At 42.9% G+C, this 20759-nt stretch overlaps 1 protein-coding gene across 3 annotated transcripts in view; it reads right to left on the bottom strand.

The window, feature by feature from the left end:
- Positions 1-20759, bottom strand: part of ESR2 (estrogen receptor 2) — a 72125-nt gene that overhangs the window by 7385 nt on the left and 43981 nt on the right. For all 3 annotated transcript variants that reach the window (XM_021940290.2, XM_021940289.2, NM_001164588.1), the window contains 2 exon segments: positions 15792-15925; positions 1270-1450 (listed from right to left, as the gene is read on the bottom strand). In XM_021940290.2, coding sequence (XP_021795982.1) covers positions 1270-1450; positions 15792-15925 — 315 coding nt within the window.

The raw sequence follows: 20759 nt of genomic DNA, 5'->3' as shown, positions 1-20759 counted from the left end.
TTGTTTTATGTGTGTTTCCTTCTAAAGATGCCTTATGTAATCAACACTATTGACTCATTAACATTGAACTCATGGCCAACAGCACTATAACTCACACCTGAGCAAAGCTTAACACGTACTTTCTCCATAAGGCACATCACAGCTTTTTCACACCAAGGAACACTAGACAGCTCTTCAGCCCCACACCAGGGGTCCATTTTCAACAATGAAGTCATTCACCAAAGGCTCAAAAATGTAAAACCATGGCACTAAGTAGACCAAGTAAAGGACACTTGTTGACAGTAGGAGAGCAGCTGCTTGTTCCGTCTCAGCTGGGACTGTGCATGAAGGGCAACTCAAAGTTTTTGCCACTCTGTTCATGACCTCAAAAACACCACGAATATTGATTTTGGGGTTACAAAGAAATTTTAGCAAGCAGATAAATTCACACTGAAGGAATCTACAAACAGGATCTGTTCTGCAAATGGCTGTATGCTGAGTAATCATTAAAGGGGAAAGGCAGAGGTCTTCATCTCCTCTCACTTAAGATTCTTGAGGTGTATATTGTCCTTCTGCATAGCCTTTAGACTTGCCTCCTCAGTGACCAATTAATTACCTTCTATCCTCCCCTCCCCTCCTCCAGCTCCAGGGCAAGGCTACCCTCATCGTGGGTGACACCAAGCACTGAGCATCATTGTACCAACAGTAGCCACCACTACACACCCTCTTCATCAGCACACACAATTACATTTCCTGATGAGAAACATGCCCTACCCACAGCCCTTCCTTCCTAAATCTGCTGGGCCCACCACTTCTCTTAAGTCTTATCCTTAATTTCCTGATGCCATCGAAAGAACAACTCTTAGGGAAGCATTTGTGCACTTCATATCACCAGCTTGAGGGGCCATCTAGGAGAGCAGGTCTTAGCCTCTCCACAAAAAATGACCTCAGGGCCTCAGCCCTGGGTGGTATAAAGAAGAGTGGCAGTTCATGTTAGGGGAGGAACTGCCCCTTTTAGGAGTCCATAAACAGGCTATAAACCCCAGCAACTGAAAAACCGATGAACCACCAGTGGCTGCTATGCAGATCTTGTAAGATACCACATGACGTTCCTTCCATGTCCACTCTGTACCCATCTTTGGCTACAGGTGTGTGAGTTGACAAATCCCCCATTCACTTTCAGGCGTCATTTTCCTTAACCTGCAGACACTTTTCCCAAATCACTTCACCCTCCGTTGAGCACATAATCCCACCCCACGCCCGAGCGGAGCAGCTCCGGAGAGCACGTACCTCGCATGCCTGACGTGGGACAGGAGCATCAGGAGGTTAGCCAGGCGCATGGATTGCTGCTGGGAGGAGATGCCGCTCTTGGCGATCACCCAGACCAAAGCGTCGGTCACAGCGTTCAGCAAGTGGGCCAGCTTCCGGCTGCTGTCAGCATCCTGGGTCGCTGTGACCAGAGGGTACATATCTGGACAAAGAATAAAAGCCACAAGTCATTGCTCTGAGCAAAGGAGCGGAAGTTGTATGCTCAGCTGTTCTGTGTGCCTGCTCCGAGGTAATCTGGGTGCTTTGACAGCTGCATGTGTGGCAAGACCTTATAAGCATGGTCTTACCTCCCCAGGGGCTCTTCCCTGACAGCCAGTCCCATCACAGAGCTAGAAGAGAAGCCTGGCCTAATACAGACAGACTAAATTGCCACTTGAAGTGCCCACCAGACCCATAATTGTGGCCTTGCCATGGCAAGTATATCTAGTCTCCTGAAACCATTCCATGGTGTTTCTCACCTGCGGCAACAGATACAGAGATGGTCAGAAGGCGAGATTAATTCTACTTTTACCCCATGGAGGGCTCCCCATCTAAAGGGAGTTTAATAAAGGAATGGCCAATATGATGAAGCCTCCTCTGCCACCTTCTTGTGTGTACCACATGCCTCGGACAGCCATGGCAGGGCCCCTGCTGCCAACTCTACATTCTCACTTGAGTGGCACCTGGCTGGGGCAGGAAGACCACTGATTTGGAGTCAGATGGACCTACTTCCCAGCCACCATCTGGAGCTCTCTGAGCCTCAGTTCCTCACTGAGCAATGCATGCAGGAACACATGCTTAGGTCCCCACAACCATGCCCTGGGTAGGCTGCCTCCCCCATCCTGCCCTGCCCTGTGTTTAACTCCCCTCCAACTCTAGGATTGAGACACTGTGGCATCCCAGTGGCAGCAAAGTAACAGCTCAGGTAAATCTCCTCCCCGCCCCCCGCCCCGGACCCCTGACTCCTTGATTCCCTTTAATAATTAGCTTCTCTTCCAGGCTTTCCATTTCAAAGCAAGAATAAATATGTGAAATCAACCAGGGAGCTGCTGAGTCTTGGCTATTATGAAACTGAAGATGGCTGGTGCTCCAGCATCCACAGAATTTGTTTTGGTAGTTTTTGTTCTCTATTTTTATTGGTATTTTCAGTTCAATTAAGCCAGCTCAATTCAACTAAGTTCAACTCAGTTAAGGCAACGGATGTACTGAAGCACAATTATGTAAGTGTAGTGCTTTGCCACATCCCTAGGGACCTCCATAATGTCTGCTGATGCAGATTTAAAATATTCATCTTTTCAATAGCCCTGAAGCTGCTTCTCCAACCCTCCTGCTCACTTTGTTCTCCACACTGGTTCTTCCAGAGTCCCCCCACATCCTCAGACCTCCCACTGTCACCCCAGAGATGACTTGCCCTCCCACTTCAGAGGAAACAAGACCCTACCCTTGACCCTGTGTGTCCCCTTCTGAGTGGCCAAAATGCAGATCTGCTCATGGGGCTTCCTTTAATGGCTTCCCAGCTAATAGGATCAAGTCCAAACCACCTGGTGCAGCTATCAGGGGTACCAGGGCCCTCCCTGCTCCTCTCATCTGCAGTTCCCACTACACCTCGCCTTGAGTTCCCCTCAAGGTGACGCTCCGAACATGCTCAACTTGCTGCTTGGAAACTCTCCTTCCTCTTTCTCTACCCTGATTCTCTTGCTCATTTATACCCATTCCTCCTGTGGATTCCAACATGGTCATGAAATTCCTTCTGGAAGCTTCCCCCAACCTCCCTACCATCCCACCCTAAGTCTGGTCTGAGGTGTCCCCTGATGCTCTGACAGTGCCCTGTTCATCCCCGGCAAAGGCTCCATATTGCCCCACATGCTGGATGTCTGCTTGTCCCCACACACACTCCACAGCCACCCTTCTGCCCTCAGCAAGACTGGACATGAGTGCTTTGAGGGCACAGACCGTTTTTTTTTTTGTTTGTTTTGTGTTGTTTGTTTGTTTTTGAGAGAGTCTCGCTTTGGAGTGCAGTGGTGGGATCTCGGTTGACTGCAACCTTCGCCTCCCAGTTTCAAGCAATTCTCCCGCCTCAGCCTCCCTAGTAGCTGGGATTACAGGCGCACGCCACCATGGCCTGGCAAATTTTTTGTATTTTTAGTAGAGACGGGGTTTCACCATGCTGGCCAGGCTGGTCTCAAACTCCTGACCTCATGATCCACCCGCCTCGGCCTCCCAAAGTGCTGGAATTACAAGCGTGAGCCACTGTGCCCGGCCAGACCCTTATTTTTTTGACCAAACTCACCATCATATTTGAAATGGTAAATATGCATGCTAATGTATGTTTTAGGTACACACAGAAAATTATCAAAAGTACAGAGAAAATTATTTCAAGCTTACTTAGCTGCATAAACAAGCGCTTCCTTTTAACTACCCTGTAGTCTGTTCAGCTACATGGCATGTGCTCCATGGACTTCCATTGCCATTAAGAAATACTGTGTCTGGGAATTCCAAAAGGAGCCAAAATTGTGTGCCTGTACATGTCTCAGTTCAAAGTGACAAAGATTGAAAATATAAAAACAAATCCTGATTATACACAAATGTTCATAGCAGCATAACTCAGCCTAAAAGTGGAATGTACACTAACTAATGAATGGCTCAACAAAATGTGCTCTATCCAGACAGTGGAATAGTATTCAGCTACGAAAAGGAACAAGGTACTGGTACAGATGAACATCGAAAACATCAGGCTAAGCAAAAGAAGCCAGACACAAAGGACCACATGTTGTATGATTCCATTTATAATAAAATGTCTACAATAGGCAAATCCATAGAGTCAGAAAAGCAGACTAGTGGTTGCCTAGGGGTGTGGGTGGGATAGGGAGTGGGAAATGATGGCTAATAAGCATGGGGTTTCTTTTCAGGTGATAAAATTGATGTTCTAAAATTGATGGTGGCGATGGTTGCACCACTTACAGTGAATAAACTAAAAATATTGAACTGTATACTGAATATGGAGAAATTATATGGTAGATGAATTATATCACAATAAAGCTGTTACTAAAAATAATAATGATAATAATAAAAGAACGCCTCAGAACCAAAATTACAATAACACAAATTCCCTGGGCTGTGTGCGACCAAGGTTCCCCTCAGAGAATATGTATGTGTCATTGTGTTACTTCACAAACCACAGTCATTGCCAAGGTCAGACCCCGGGCCTTCTGCAGGCTGTAGGGGCAGCACAGCTCTACGTGGGGCCCAGAGTCCATCAGCCACAGTGGTCTGGGGAGGTGAGGCACTGCAGTTTTGGAAAGGCATATGCTAAATCCATTTTACATATGGCGGGGGGAGGGGGGAACAGTGTATATACAAAAAGACCGACCTATTTAAAATTATCCTGGGGACTCCTGTTCTCACTGAGCACATAGAAAAGAAATACCCTCCCGGAAAGGAACTGTGCTGAAGAATACCCATGCTGATGCCTGGCTCTCCAGTCAGCAGTGCCGTGCCTGCACCTCAGGCATCCGTGCTCCAGCCCTTGCTCCTCAAACACATTTCTACAGAGTACTTGCTAAGTAGCAGGCCCTGGGCAGGGTGGGGCAAAGGACAGGATCCAAAGCCCTGCCTAGTCAGACACAGAAAACAACAAAAATGTAGCACCCTCTCCACCCCCGAAAAGTAAAAACATCAGGATTCACTGTAGAACAAAATTAAATTACTTTTCATGAAACTGAAGAAGTATAGTTTAAAAAAAAAAAAAAAAAGACAAGATCTTGGCACCATGCCCCACACATACCACAGAAAGTGAAATAAAATCAAGGACACAATCTCCTCTCCCCTTTATCAGCTGGGAACAGCTGTGTGCTCCTCTCACCGGCCCACCTGATGACATTCTGAGCAGCACAGTGGTAGGGGACAGCCACCCCTCCTTCAAGGTTTGCCAAGTCTGATTTGTTCAAAGGATGAAAACCTAAGCTTTCCTTGACTGAAGGCAAATAAATGAGAAAAATCGAATGTGTTAATAAAAGTCCCAGAATACTGACCAAAGGAAAGAAGTCCTGGCTTTGGGGAGCTGTATGCAGCGTTCGCTTGTTTGCTTTGAGGAAAGGAACCTCTGGCCGTGACCCACACCCTCTATCACCACCTCCTGCCCCCAGCACATGAGGGAAGATGGGACTCAAAAGTTGCCATGGTGTGAGGCCGGCAGGCTGCTGTTCAACTGTGCTTTGCCCCAGCGTTCTTGGTCAACAGAAAAGGACCCCCCCATCTTTCCTCATCAGCATCCCTCCGTGTCTTTGTCTTCTCCACCCACGCACTTCATGGGAACTCTCCCTATAAACTCAGAGGGAACCAAGGTTTAAGCCAGTGTCTCTTAATAACTTTCTTAATGTAAAATAGGATTTCCTGGCTTAACCCCTCTATTTCTTTCATTTAATGAAAAGTTTCATCCTTCGTAAATCTTAAAACTGTTTAAATAGACTTGTTTCGAATTTAAAATATTTTAAAGACTATGGGATAATTGATGTAATTAATTACACTCTAATTCCTAAATTCCATACCCCCTCTAATTCTATCAAAGGGAGGGTTTATCTAGTCCTCAGGCCCCTGGGTGGCAAGATGGCCAGTCTATCTGTTGGGTGTTGGGTAGGCTATTAACTATGACACTTGCATAACACCTTAGAGTTTATAAAAACACTCTAACAAGCATTGTAACAGATTGTTAAATGCAACATTTTCTGTTGTCTCTTAGTCTCAAGAGCCATATCAAAGGCTAAGTATGGTACAGGAATTCCAAGTACCACATATCCTATATATGCATAGTGGAAGAGGACTGGCTGAGAGAGTTAGAATGTTGTGGTCCTTTCCCTTCCCTCCCCAGGAGAGAAATATGTGCCTCTCTACTTAAGCCCATGAAGGATCAGACCTTTGATTAACTATTTGAGTGTATATCCCGTTCTAGACCAAAAGCATTGTATATAAATCATTTTGACATCCTTAGTATTTAGAAATCGTTGATATACAGACCAGAAACTGAGCTGAAATTTAGTTAGATGACAGTTCATTTCCATTCCATATTATAGCCATTGTTAGTAGATATGCATAACCCAGAAATGGGCAGCTTGTAATATGACTACTGACTACCCCCGACCTGGCCAGCTAGCGTGCTGTACCACTGCAGATGTGATTGGGTAACATAATCCTAACTTGAGCACGTCACATACACAGGAAAACAGGAAACCAAACTATGCAGGAGACCATTTTCAGATGGCTCAGTGCTTATCTAGCATGGCAAGGCCATCTGGCAGCAAACAAATGCAGCACTTGGAAACTTCTATCCTAACATGGGATAGAGAAGTTCGCAGCCTTTTGACTTAAGAGACCTACCCCATTTCTCCTCTTCTGACCGTTATCCTCCAGGGCCTCCACCCTGTGCTTTATTTGGTTCCCTGCCTGGTGGTATCTCTTTTCCATTTAGCCTACAAACTTTGCTCTCAATTTTTGTTTTGTTTTCATTACATTGTTTACAGATTCATTGAGGTATACCTGATATGCAATAACCTACACATATTTTGTGTGTACAATTTGATGTGCTTTGACATACGTATACACAGTGGAACCATCAGCACAACCAAGATAATGAACACACTCATCTGCAATTTTTTGACTTTATGATGGTACAAGAGTGATATGCATTCAGTAGAAACTGTACTTCCAGTAGCCATATAACCATTGTGTTTTTTCATTTTCAGTACAATAACTTTCAGTATTCCACAAAGTACATGAAATATTCATTACTTTATTATAAAATAGGCTTTATATTCGATGATTTTGCCCAACTGCAGGGTAATGTAAGTATTCTGAACACATTTAAGATAGGCTAGGCTAAACTATGATGTTCAGTATGTTAAGTATATTTTTGACTAGCAACATTTTCAACTTAAGATGGTTTTTTGGGAAATAACCCCATTATAAATTGAGGACCATATGTAGTTGTATAGATTATTTCTGGACTCTCTGTTCCATTGATCTATTTGTTTCTCTTGACATCGATACCACATTATCTTTGAAATCAGGTAGTGTAAGGCCTCCAAGTTTGTTCTTTTTCAAAGTTGTTTTGACTATTCTAGGTCCCTTGCATTTTCATATGATTTTAAGAATCAGCTTATCAATTTCTACCAAAAAGCCTCCTGGGATTTTTATCAGTTCGAATCTATAGATCATTTTGGGGGAGCACTGAAAACAATACTGAATCTTATGATCCATTAACATCTCTATTTACTCAGGATTTCTTTAATTTCCTTCAGCTATATTTTGCAGTGTTTAGCGTGCAGGTTTCACGTCTCTTGCAAGTTGAGTCCCAAAATTTCATGATGTTTGATGCTATTGTAAATGGTATTGGTTTTTTATTTCAATTTCCAGTTGTTCACTGCTGCCACACAGAAATACAATTGATTTATATATATTGCCCTTACACCTTACAAACTTGCTAAATTCACTTTTTTTAGACTCCTTAGGACTTTCTACATAGATTATCATGTTTTTTAAATAAAGAGTTTCACTTCTACCTTTCCAATCTTGATGGCTTTTACCTCTTTTCTTGCCTTATTGCACTGGGTAGAACTTACAGTAAAATGTTGAATAGAATTAGGGACAGTGGACATACTTGCCTTGTTCCTGATTGTGATTAAGTATAATATTAACTGTAGGTTTTTCATAGATGCCCTTTAATGGGTTGAGGAAGTTTCCTTCTATTTCTTGTTTGTTCAGTGTTTTCAGCAGGAATGGATGTTGGATTTTGTCAAATGCTGTCTGCATCTATTAAGATAATCATGGCTGGGCGCAGTGGCTCACACCTGTAATCCCAGCACTTTGGGAGGCCAAGGCGGGTGAATCACCTAAGGTCAGGAGTTCGAGACCAGCCTGGCCAACATGGTGAAACCTCATCTCTACTAAAAATACAAAAATTAGCTGGGCATGGTGGCGGGCACCTATAATCCCAGCTACTCAGGAGGCTGAGGCAGGAGAACTGATTGAACCCAGGAGGCAGAAGTTGCCGTGAGCCCCAAGATCACGCCAATGCACTCCAGCCTGGGCGACAGAGGGAGGACTCTGTCTCAAAAAAAAAAAAAAAAAGATAATCATATGGTTTTTCATTATTATTCTGTCAATATGGTGAATTTTGATTGATTTTCAAATGTTAAAGAAAACTTGTATTCCCGAAAATTCTGCTTGTTCATGATGTGCTATCCTTTTAATATAGTATTGGATTCTAATTACCAAAAAAAAATTTTAGAGAACTTTTGCATATACATGCATGCTGGAAATTGGTCTGTTGTCTTTTCTTCCAATGTGTTAATCTGAGTGTTCTATCAGAGTAATGCTGGTCTCACAAAATGAGTTGGAAAACATTCCATGCTCTTCAATTTTCTGTAAGAGTATGTGTAAACTTGGTGTATTAGCCCATTTTCACACTGCTGATAGACATACCCAAGACTGGGCAATATACAAAAGAAAGAGGTTTATTAGACTTACAGTTTCACATGGCTGGGGAAGCCTCACAATCATGGCAGAAGGTGAAAGGCACGTCTCATGTGGCAGCAGACGAGAAGAGGGCTTGTGCAGGGAAACTCCCATTGTTATATAACCATCAAATCTTGTGAGACTTATTCACTATCATGAGAACAGTAAAGACCCACCCCCATGATTCAGCCATCTCCCACCAGGTCCCTCCCACAACATGTGGGGATTATGGGCACTACAAGATGAGATCTGGGTGGGGACACAGAGCCAAACCATACCACTTGGTATTATTCATTCCTCAAATGCATGGTAGAATTCTCCCAGAATTCCAGATGGTGGTGGGGCCACCAGTTGGTGGAGCAGTCAGAACACACACATTTATAGGTTAAGTTTGCCATCTTATATGGGCACAGTTTGTGGCACCCCAGAACAATTACAGTAGTAACATCAAAAATCACTGATTGGCCGGGCGCGGTGGCTCAAGCCTGTAATCCCAGCACTTTGGGAGGCCGAGACGGGCGGATCACGAGGTCAGGAGATCGAGACCATCCTGGCTAACACAGTGAAACCCCGTCTCTACTAAAAAATACAAAAAACTAGCCGGGCGAGGTGGTGGGCGCCTGTAGTCCCAGCTACTCGGGAGGCTGAGGCAGGAGAATGGCGTGAACCCGGGAGGCGGAGCTTGCAGTGAGCTGAGATCCGGCCACTGCATTCCAGCCTGGGCAACAGAGTAAGACTCCGTCTCAAAAAAAAAAAAAAAAAAAAAAAAAAAACCCAAAAATCACTGATTACAGATCACCGTAATAGATATAATGAAAAAGTTAGAAATATTGCAAGTGTTATCAAAATTTGACACAGACATAAAGTGAGCACATGCTGTTGGAAAAAATGGTACCAACAGCCTTGTTAAATGCAGGGTTGCCACAAACCTTCGGAAAACATGCAGTATCTGTGATGCACAATAAAGCAACGTGCAATGAAATGGGATGTGTTTCTATTCTTGAGCTTTGTGCTGGGATGCAGTTAAATCACTTAGCAATTGTTTGATCCTCCAGGTTTGTTTTTAAGTTTTGCTTGGTAGGATCATAATGGCCTTTAGTCTAGGCCCACTACTGAGGCAATACCCTTCTGAGTACTATATGAAGGCTGAGAAGTGCCCAATGCCCAGTATACTGCAAGGTTTTTCACCAGTGTACTGGCTGGTGAGAATGTGAACTGTTCCTGGCCCTGTGTGAACTCTAGGGATTGTTTTGCCCACTCCTTTCTGATGATTCCTTCCCTGTCCTTGATATCCTCATAAGCATGGGCAGATTAGCACTCAGCTGAAGACTTGAAGAGGACTCTCCATACATCTCCAAAATTCTGTGTGTAGCTCTTTCCCATTCAGTACTCTCACCTCCAAGTCCTAGCTGCCTTGCTACCAAGAGAGATCACTGGTGTCTATTTGGGTTACCCTTTGTGATGGTTAATCTTAGGTGTCAACTTGGCTGGATAAAGGGATACCCAGATAGCAGATAAAGCATTATCTCTGGGTATGTCTGAGAGTGTTCCAGGAAGAGACTAGCATTAGAATCAGTGGACTAAAGCCAGGCACAGTGGCTCACACCTGTAATCCCTGCACTTTGGGAGGCCGAGGTGGGTGGATCACTTGAGGTCAGGAGTTCAAGGCCAGCCTGTCCAACATGGTGAAACCCCATCTCTACTAAAAATACAAAAAATTAGCCAGGCATGGTAGTGCATGCCTATAATCTCAGCTACTCTGGAGGCTGAGGCAGGAGAATCACTTAAACCCAGGAGGCAGAGGTTGCAGTGAGCCAAGATGGCACCACTGCACTCCAGCCTGAGTAACAAAGCAAGACTTCATCTCAAAAAAACAAAACAAAAAACAAAAACAGTGGACTAAGTAAGGAAGATCTGCCCTTAACCAATGTTGGCAGGCATCATCCAATTGGAGGGCCCAGATAGAACGAAATGGCAGAGGAAAGGAAAATTCTCTCTCTCGGAGCTGGAACACCCATTTTCTCCTGCCCTTGGACATCAGAGCTCCAGGTTCTCCGGCTGCCAGATTCTGAGACTCACACCAGTGGCCTCCTGGTTTCTCAGGCCTTCAATCTCAAACTGAGGGTTACACCATCAGCTCCCTAGTTCTCAGGTCTTTCCATTTACACTGAGCCATGCTACTGGCTTCCCTGGCTAACTAGCATGCAGATGCATGTCACGGGACTTCTCAGCCTTCATAATCATTCAAGTCAATTTTCATGATAAATCCCCTCTCATTTATCTACCTACTTACCCATCCATCCTATTGGTTCTGTTTCTCTGGAGAAACCTAATACACCCATCCCTGCTTTGCAACCTGGAAACTGGCTCCAGGCAGTAAACTGGACAAAGGACTCTCCTCGTTTGTGTCCCTCCTCCTGGGGAACACTGCTGTCCAATGTCCAATATCTGTTTTATATATTCTGTCAGGGTTTTAAATTTTAAGGCAGGGAGGCAGATTACATCCCTATTTTTCGTTTAAATTTAAATACCATCCAGAACAAAAAAGCCTGTACTTACAAACCCTTAAAACCTAGCATAGAAAAGACTCACTTATCCTAGCAGTGAAAATTGTCCCATTTTCTCCATAGCAATGCTGAACAGGATCAATTTGTTTTGACAACTGTTATGACTACCAAGAAAGAAAGGAAGTTCCTTAAAAGAAGATTTCTGGCCAGGCACAGGCCCAGTATTTTGGGAGGCCGAGGCAAGTGCATCACGAGGTCAGGAGTTCAAGACCAGCCTGGCCAACATGGTGAAACCCCATCTCTACTAAAAATACAAAAATTATCCAGGCGTGGTGGTGGGTGCCTGTAATCCCAGCTACTCAGGAGGCTAAGGCAGGAGAATCCTTTGAACCCAGGAGGCGGAGGTTGCAGTGAGCCGAGATCGCACCATTGCAGTCTAGCCTGGGCAACACAGCAAGACTATGTCTCAAAAAAAAAAAAAGAAAAGATTTCTTAAACTTGGATTTACGGTAAACAAATTTTACTCATTTACCGCCACAAGTGGTAATTACATCACATGTCTCCCTCGCCTTCTGTAATTCTCTCAATGTGGCAGCTCTGTCATACTGTAGGGGAATGCTGTAGCCTTCATCTTTCCCATTTGCACAGATGCTGCGTCTAGCTTTGACAACAACACAATATGATGTCTGGGAGGCTAAAATGCCTATAAGGAGCCTTGCCAAACAGAAGGCTTTATACTGCAAAGTGTTGTAACAACAAGCAAACACTGCTTTCTGAGAAGCACTTTCCTGCACAGAAAAGAGTTCTAAATTATTTCTGAAAGTGAGAGAAACCCCATCATCTGGCATTTGATGATCCTCCATTGCCAAGATGGGAAGGTACTCTTCAAGCAGATCCTCCCTTTGACAGAAATGGTAGCACGTATGTGAGGTAATGTTGGTAGGTGGTTTAGAAAAGGTCGGAAAGAGTTGATTTTATTCCATGATCAATTTCAAATATCCTGGCTGGTGGGCCGGATGTGGTAGCTCACACCTATAATCCCAGCATTTTGGGAGGCCAAGGTGGGCGGATCACTCGAGGCCAGGAGTTCAAGACCAGCCTGGGACAACATGGTGAAACCCTGTCTGACATGGTTAGGCTTTGTGTCCCCACCCAAATCTCATCTTGAATTGTAATCTCCATAATCCCCATGTGTCAAGGGAGAGACCAGGTGGAGGTAATTAAATCGTGGAGGCAGTTTCCCCCATGCTGTCCTCATGACAGTGAGTGAGCTCCCACAAGATCTGATGGTTACATAAGGGTCTCTTCTTCCTTTGCTTGGGACTTCTCCTTCCTGGCACCTTGTGAAGAAGGTATCTTGCTTCCTCTTCACTTTCCACCATGATTGTAAGTCTCCTGAGGCCTCCCCAGACAAACTGAACTGTGAGTCAGTTAAACCTCTTTCCTTTATAAATTACCCAGTCTCAGGTATTTCTTCATAGTAGTGTGAGAACAGACTAATATATCATCTCTACTAAAAATACAAAAATTAGCCAGGAGTGGTGGCGTGCACCTGTAATCCCAGCTACTTGGGACACTGAGGCAGGAGAATTGCTTGAACCTGGGAGGCGGAGGTTTCAGTGAGCCAAGATTGCACCACTGCACTCCACCCTAGCCTGGCCGACACAGGAAGACTCTGTCAAAAAAAAAAAACAAAAAAAACCTGGCTGGACTTTCCTTATATGCACATCAACATAATCATCAGTGTAAGCTGGGCCCTCATGTTATTCTGTAAAAGGTGAATGGTAACTATAAACAGGGAAGGGTGTGTTGGGTGCAGGGGAAATGACCTATTAGGCAGGTAAGGCCAGATTGAGATTCAACTAGGAAATGCTCAAAGGTTGTCCTCCAGGTCTCTATACCTTCACATGGTCTTCAGATTCCTTCTTCATTCTCCCTCACCCAGTTCTTCAGGGGCTAACCCCACCCTCCACCCCAGATCCAAGCAACCCCTCGACAGGATCCTGTGCTCTCTCCAGAGCTAATGTATGGTCTGTTGCCCATTTACAGAGATGGGTAGAAATTGAGTGTGAGCATTTAAAAATGTTTATAGCAATCAACAGAGAAATTTTAAATCAGTTGAATATAACTAATAATATTATAAACTAGGACTTCTATTTTTCACTTTTATTTTTTCTCATAATTCATTTTTGTTATATTTTGCAAAAGTAACTATCCTTAACACTCTAGCCTGGGCAACAGAGTGAGACCCTGTCTCAAAAAAAAAAAAAAAAAAAAAAAAAAACCAGTGCCAATATCCAAGAGTCTGTGAGATAAGACATGTATGAAGGTCAGCTGGCCCCAGATCAAGAGGAGCTGGAAACATGTGACCACAGTGAATTCTGCATTGAATCTTGGCTTCAGGAACCACTACTTTGGCTGATTTAAAAGACCATAGTATAATATAATCTGATACCTCCCTGTTGTTTCAAGCATCGAACTCGAAGATTGAATAAAGAAAGCCCCATATGTTGTCCAAATAGAGATATCTGTAAGTCTTCAGGTGAACATTAAAACCTGGATATACACAGTGTTTGAGGAAGGAAAAAAAAATCAATAACCTAGAGGCCAAACAAGAGTAAATGGCTAAGCAAAGCCATCAATATCTGCTAGAGCAGCTGGCTTGGACGCCAGGTAGATCGTGAACTGACCAGTGTGACAACCATCCAGAAACTTAGAAAATCATACAAAATAACACATCTCTATTGCAGTAATGTTTATGCTTCCTAATGTTAAAAAGGAAGAGGATCTGGATATTCAATAACAGAGAAATGGTTGAACAATTTAGTAAAATGCCCTCATTTCAAAGATTGTGTTAGATCTCTCCTAGTTGACCCAGAATGGTTTCACAGCATTTTGAAAAGTTAAAAAAAAAAAAAAAAAAAAAAAATCCAGGAGTTCGAGACCAGCTTGGCCAACATAGGGAGACCTCACCTCTACAAAAAATACAAAAATTAGTCGGGTGTGGTGGCAGGTGCTTGTGGTCCCAGCTACTCAGGTGGCTGAGGTGGGAGAATCACTTGAGCCCAGGAGGTCGGAACTGCAGTAAGCCATGATCGTGCCACTGCATTCCAGCAGGGGCAACAGAGTGACATTCTGTCTCAAAAAGAAAAGTGAAAAAACAAGATACAGACTGCGCACAGTGGCTCATGCTTATAAATTCCAGAACTTTGGGAGGCTGAGGTGGGAAGACTGCTTGAGGCCAGGAGTTCAAGGCCACCTATGGCAACGCAGCAAGATTCCGTCTCTACAAAAAAAAAATTGTTTTAATTAACCAGGTCTGGTGGTATGCACCTGTAGTCCAAGCTACCTGTGAGGCCGAGGTGGGAGGATCACTTGAGCTCAGTTCTAGGTTACAGTGAGCTATGATCATGCCACTGCCCTCCAGCCTGGGCAGCAGAGCAAGACCCTGTCTCAAAAAAAGAAAAGAAAAAAGGAAGGGAAGGAAGGAAGGGTCACGAAAGTTACAGTGTTATTTTAAGGGAAGGTATTCCTGATTTTATTTTCTTCCTTGTATGTTTTTCTCATTTGAATGTTTATTTACAATAACCAGATATTATTTATATAAGAAAAAGCCAACAAAACTAAACCATCTGCATATCCTAGACACCGTATTTCCCTCCTCTACCTCCCACTTTTCCCTCAAGTCAAGTCCCTTGCTCCCTGACCTCACGCCACAATGTCAGTTCAAGCTCTCATTGCCTCTAATGGGCCCCCAGCTTCAGTCTCTGCCCTTTCTAGTCCTCCACATGGAAACCAGAGTGACCTTTCTATATTGCATATCTGTGCATGACACTCCCCTGCCTGAACCTCTTCTAAGCTGCCCAAAGCCCGAGCAGCAGTTTCTAATCTTCAGCACTGCATTTTACAGTCATGCCTACTTCCCTCTGCTCTTTCCTGAAGATTTGTTCAAACATCATTCCCTTCTGCAACAACTCCAGCATTTCTCCTATTTTCCAGTAGTACTTTGTGTAGACTTTATCATAGCACAGAAATCATTATTTTTAATTATTTGTTTTCTCTCCCTCCCTGCCTACACTATGAGCTATTTGAGGGTAGGACCATATCTTTACCGAATGAATGAATCTAAAAAAGTAGGACCCCAAACGTAAGTATAAATGCATGCCAACCATGTAAAGTGTCTGTGTAAGCAATGAAAAAAGGTTAAAAGATAAACAATTTAAAGTTATTTTCTTTTTCTTTTCCAGCAAGTGGCTTGAGCTACTTTTAAACTGATTGCCAGTCATTCACTTAATGAGTAATTTATGTCCAAGTTACCAAAAGTTATCTACAGTTTAAATCGCTATCAAAATAAAAACAAAGTCCAAAAGGAAACCATTTTACCCTTTTCAAATAAAATAGAAGTTCAACATTCTTCTTACTGTCACACTAGTTGTAGAAACAGCATCTCTCCCCGATAAAACATGGCCCAGCTGTGTGGTTACTTACTGGAATTGAGCAGGATCATGGCCTTGACACAGAGATACTCTTTGTGTTGGAGTTTTAACTCTCGAAACCTTGAAGTAGTTGCCAGGAGCATGTCAAAGATTTCCAGAATTCCTTCTACGCATTTCCCCTCATCCCTACAAAAGTTCGTTTGGAAATTTAAGGAACATAGCTTCAGGAAACCATCAAAAAAACAATAAGGAGTGTTTTCTTTTTAATCTCAAGTTTCATCTTGTAACATGTTCATCTGATAATACAATTTTAACTACAACAGGGTGTTAATGAGACCACACCCAGCAATATGAAATTACTAGAATTATCTTCATATAAAGAAGACAGGCCATTTCCTATAAATCCCAAAAGTAAATATATGAATAAATATTATTTAGGCAACAATGTGCATTGGAATATTTTCCTGCTATATTTTCACCAAATGTTTTCTTACAGCAATACCACTCCTATTGATTGTTTTCAATCAAAACCATGTCAGTCAACCAGCCCCAGATATGACACATTTTTTAAAACGAGACATTCCACATTCCCATCGGGAAGTATTAATGAGGAAGACTGTGTGTCATAGAAGCAAGTGTCCCAAGAATAAAACTCCATATCTAAGGCTTAACTCTCACTTCCTGGTGGTCATTTAGAAACTGGTGTAGCAACTAAGACATTTACCTGTAATTTGAAAAAGCTGAATATGACAAAGAAATCACAATTAGAGAAGATGGATTAGAATCAGGAAAAGAAGGTATACACGGAGGTGGGGAAAATTTTTGACTTGCCAAGGATTATCTTCACGCAAGGATTATCTTTAAACCTTGAGCCATCTAATCAAAATTCTTTGGAGCACTCCTTATAGAAATAAATGTTTAAATATACTTTGAAAATAAATTATTTGAACTTTATCTGGAAAATATCAGCTTCTATTCACTCCAGCCAGACACACATTATTCCACCTCACTGCTCCCCCAAAACACTCTATTATTATCAGTCACAGGGTTATTGGAAGTCCTTGACAAGCAGTTAGATGATTTTGTCATAAAACCACTGTTTGTTCCTGAAAGCCGGCAGCACACAGGAAGGGCAATGGGTTTATGTGAGTTCCATTTTCAGTCTCTAGCAGCCCCTGAAGGGGCCTTGAGGTCTTCAAAGAGCTGGCTGCTCCCCTCCTCCTTCCCCGAACTCAGGGCATTTCCAGTGATGGCAGTATTTCAGGGAAGAGCCTCTGACACCACTGGATACACCAATCCTGTGTAAGTCTTTCCCATTAGCTGCTGTGTACATGGCACTCACCGGGATCCTGCATTCCGAAGCATTCACACTTTCCCACCCAGACTCACTCACACAGAGCTACAAGCGTGCAAATTGCTCACTTTGGCATATGAGCATTACTAAGTTACTAAATTTACTAAATCGTAAATTCTGTAAACACCTGCAATTTTCTGTAAGTACACAGGTTAAGTGACAAAACACCAGTGCCCCCTGGAAGTCACTCATAGGAAAAGGCCATCTTAGAGAATCCAGAGCACTGGGCAAAGAGTGCCAAATCTACAGGAAGCCTCATCTTTCCACCTCCCCAGCTCCAGGCTCTCCCAGGCAACCTGATGCAGGCATCCAGTAAGGACAACACAAACCCTGCACAGAGATAACACACAAAACACCTGGGCACTGAATCCCTTCATGCCACATCACCGAATCACCCTGCCTGTGGACAATTCATTATGGGAAATTGTAACTGTTGGACTTTGGGACATTTGATACTAAGGAAAGCAGTTTGAAAATATCTCTGTGGGGGAAAAAAACTTCTGCATTGATAGTTTGATTATCTCTTTATTCTTCTGTGCTGATGTGGGATTATACACACATGCACAACACATACATACATACACACACACACACTCACACACACCCCTCCCCAAGTGGTATGGTAAGGGGACCAACCTGAAATCAATCCTATTTTCCAGAAGTACCTGTGCCTTAGTTCTTAAATATTGAAATTGGTATCATTTCCTCATTAAAATATATGCCATTTTCACTACAAATTTATGTTTCAAAAATGGGGGGAGGGTTTGCATACTGAGGTATTTTAAACCCTGATAAAGGCTGTCACTCACAGTAATCAGACCATATATACCTCATGGAAAAAGTTAATTTCTAAACAAAGTCTAAAGAACTAGGTCTGATTGCTTTCTTTTTAAGCAGGTGTGACAGTCAACCATTTCATTCAAGGGGTGGCAAAGTTAGAATATTTTTATTCACTTCACAGTCTGCAGAAACCAAATACATTTCTACAAAATAAATGAGAAATGAAGGGGCAATAAAGTATAAGACATCATAAATGACAGCCCAATAAAGTTCTTTCAGATGAGTTATACAGAACAAAGTTAGGAAAGACTCTAAAGTAAATTAGTGACATCTATTTTATTTATTTTATAATTTTAGATTGAAACTGAATTATGAGTAAGAAATTAGGACAGGGTTAAAAGAGTTGAATTAAAGACAGGCTGGCTGCTCATGTCTGTAATCCCCGTGCTTTGGGGAGGTCAAAGTGGGAGGATCACTTGAGGCCAAGAGTTCCAGACCCGCCTGGGCAACATAGCGAGACCTTGTCTCTACAAAATAATAATAATAAACCAGGCATGGTAGCATATACCTATAGTCCCAGCTACTCAGGGGGCTAAGGCAAAAGATCACTTGAGGCCAGAAGCCCGAGGTTGCAGTGAGCTATGATGGCACTGCTGTATTCCAGCCTGGGCCACAGAGCAAGACCCTGTCTCTAAATTAACAAAAACAGAAACAAAAACAGGACATACGATTTCAACGTTAAAATATTGAAACAATGTATCAATCAAACTGACCTACTCAGGAAATTTATTTTTGCACACTATCTGTCCATCAACTACTAAATAAAATCAGTAATAACATGGAATATCTTTGTATTAGTCCATTTTCACATTGCTATAAAGCATTACCTGAGACTGGGTAATCTATGAAGAAAAAAGGTTTAACTGACTCACAGTTCTGCATGGCTAGGGAGGCCTCAGGAAACTTACCATCGTGGCAGAGAGCAAAGGGAAACCAAGGCACATCTTACACGGAGGCAGAAGAGCGAGCGATTGAACGAGACGGGGGAGCTGCCAAACACTTTTAAAGCATCAGCTCCCATGAGAACTCACTCACTATCATGAGAACAGCATGGGGGAAACCGTCTCGATGATCCGATCACTCCCACCAGGTCCCTCCCTTGACAATTTCAGATGAGATTTGCTGGGGACACAGAGCCAAACCATATCAATTTTATTACTTGATAATAACTTTTTTTTTTTTTGAGACAGGGTCTCACTCCGATGCCCAGACTGGAGTGCAGCGGCATGATCTCTGCTCACTGCAACCTCCACCTCCTGGGTTCAAGTGATTCTCCTGCCTCAGCCTCCCATGTAGCTGGGATTATAGGCACGCACCACTATGCCTGGCTAATTTTTGCATTTTTAGTAGAGAAGGGGTTTCACCATGTTGGCCAGGCTGGTCTTGAACTCCTGACCTCAAGTGATCCACTCGCCTCAGCCTCCCAAGGTGCTGGGACTACAGGCGTGAGCTACCGAGCCTGGCCAATACTCACTCTTTATAAAATAAGAATATTGTTTTTTATTTTTTTTGAGATGGAGTCTTGCTCTGTCACCCCAGGTGGAGTGCAATGAAGTCATCTCTGCTCACTGCAACCTCCACTTCCTGGGTTCAAGCAATTCTCCTGCCTCAGCTTCCCAAGTAGCTGGGATTACAGGCGCCTGCTACCACACCCAGCTAACTTTTGTATTTTTAGTAGAGACGGGGTTTCATCATGTTGTCAGGCTTGTCTCGAACTCCTGACCTAAGGTGATCTACCCATCTCAGTCTCCCAAAGTGCTGGAATTACAGGTGTAAGCCACCGTGCCTGGCCTAAAGAAGAGTATTGTTTAATACAACAACAAAATGTTGAATGAGTGGGCCTCCCTTTGGGGTATACTATTTTGTCCCTATATATATATACCTGCTGGCAGCACACACCTGGGTACAGACCGTGGTTTACCTCTGTGTATATGGCAATGGCAGGGAGTGCTTAAGGCTTAGAACGTAAAAAGGACTTAATAACTGAAGTGAAATTACTTATGTACAAAGGGTAAATTAAAATTCAGAATTGAAAATTCAGTGGCTACCTTGAAGGAATTTAGCATACAAATAACTAATGTGAATGTAAACTCAAGACATTTATACATATATAATTCCATGAACCTCTCTGCAAATGTCCACAATGGGATCCAAAGCCCAGATACAAACTTCCTCTGACTAATAATTTAACATTAGTCAGTTGCCTGTTGATACTAAGGACACAAAAATGCCTTTGCATATGTGATTTTTATGAATTCAGTGGTTAGTAAAAGAAGAACTAAATGCTTAGAAATAAGCTGAAGTAACTAGATTTTCCTCTCATCCTCAGTAGATACAAGTTTTCTTGTTGCAGAAACCTCAACAAGAATAAAGGGAAACAGAAATTATAGTTTCAGTATCCACAAATGGGCTGTTAGTTGTATTCACTGTTTATACAGCCATATTACCACTTGAAGAAACTCTGGTAGGACAATCCAGCAGAAGACAGTTATTTTCAAATGGTGTGAAGATTATGTCTTCATTTTGCAAAAAAGAGTTGTAATAGAACTCCTTTATGGAGCATGACTCCTGACTTGTTGAATGAGCAACTCCTCTACAAATACACCTATTACATAAAAGTATATTCATCTGTATAAGAGATGACTACGTAACTGAACTATCTTAGACTTCAAATTCCTGACTTCACAAAGTTAATGGGTTAAAAATGCTAGAGATTGTAGGCTGGGAGCGGTGGCTCACGCCTGTAATCCCAACACTTTGGGAGGCTGAGGTTGGGGGATCACTTGAAGTCAGGACCTCAAGACCAGCCTGGCCAACATGGTAAAA

The sequence above is a fragment of the Papio anubis genome, chromosome 7 (assembly GCF_008728515.1).
Source record: "Papio anubis isolate 15944 chromosome 7, Panubis1.0, whole genome shotgun sequence".
Lineage (NCBI taxonomy): Eukaryota > Metazoa > Chordata > Mammalia > Primates > Cercopithecidae > Papio > Papio anubis.
The sequence above is the reverse complement of the archived record's forward strand: the minus strand, read 5'-3'. Positions and strand labels throughout refer to the sequence as shown.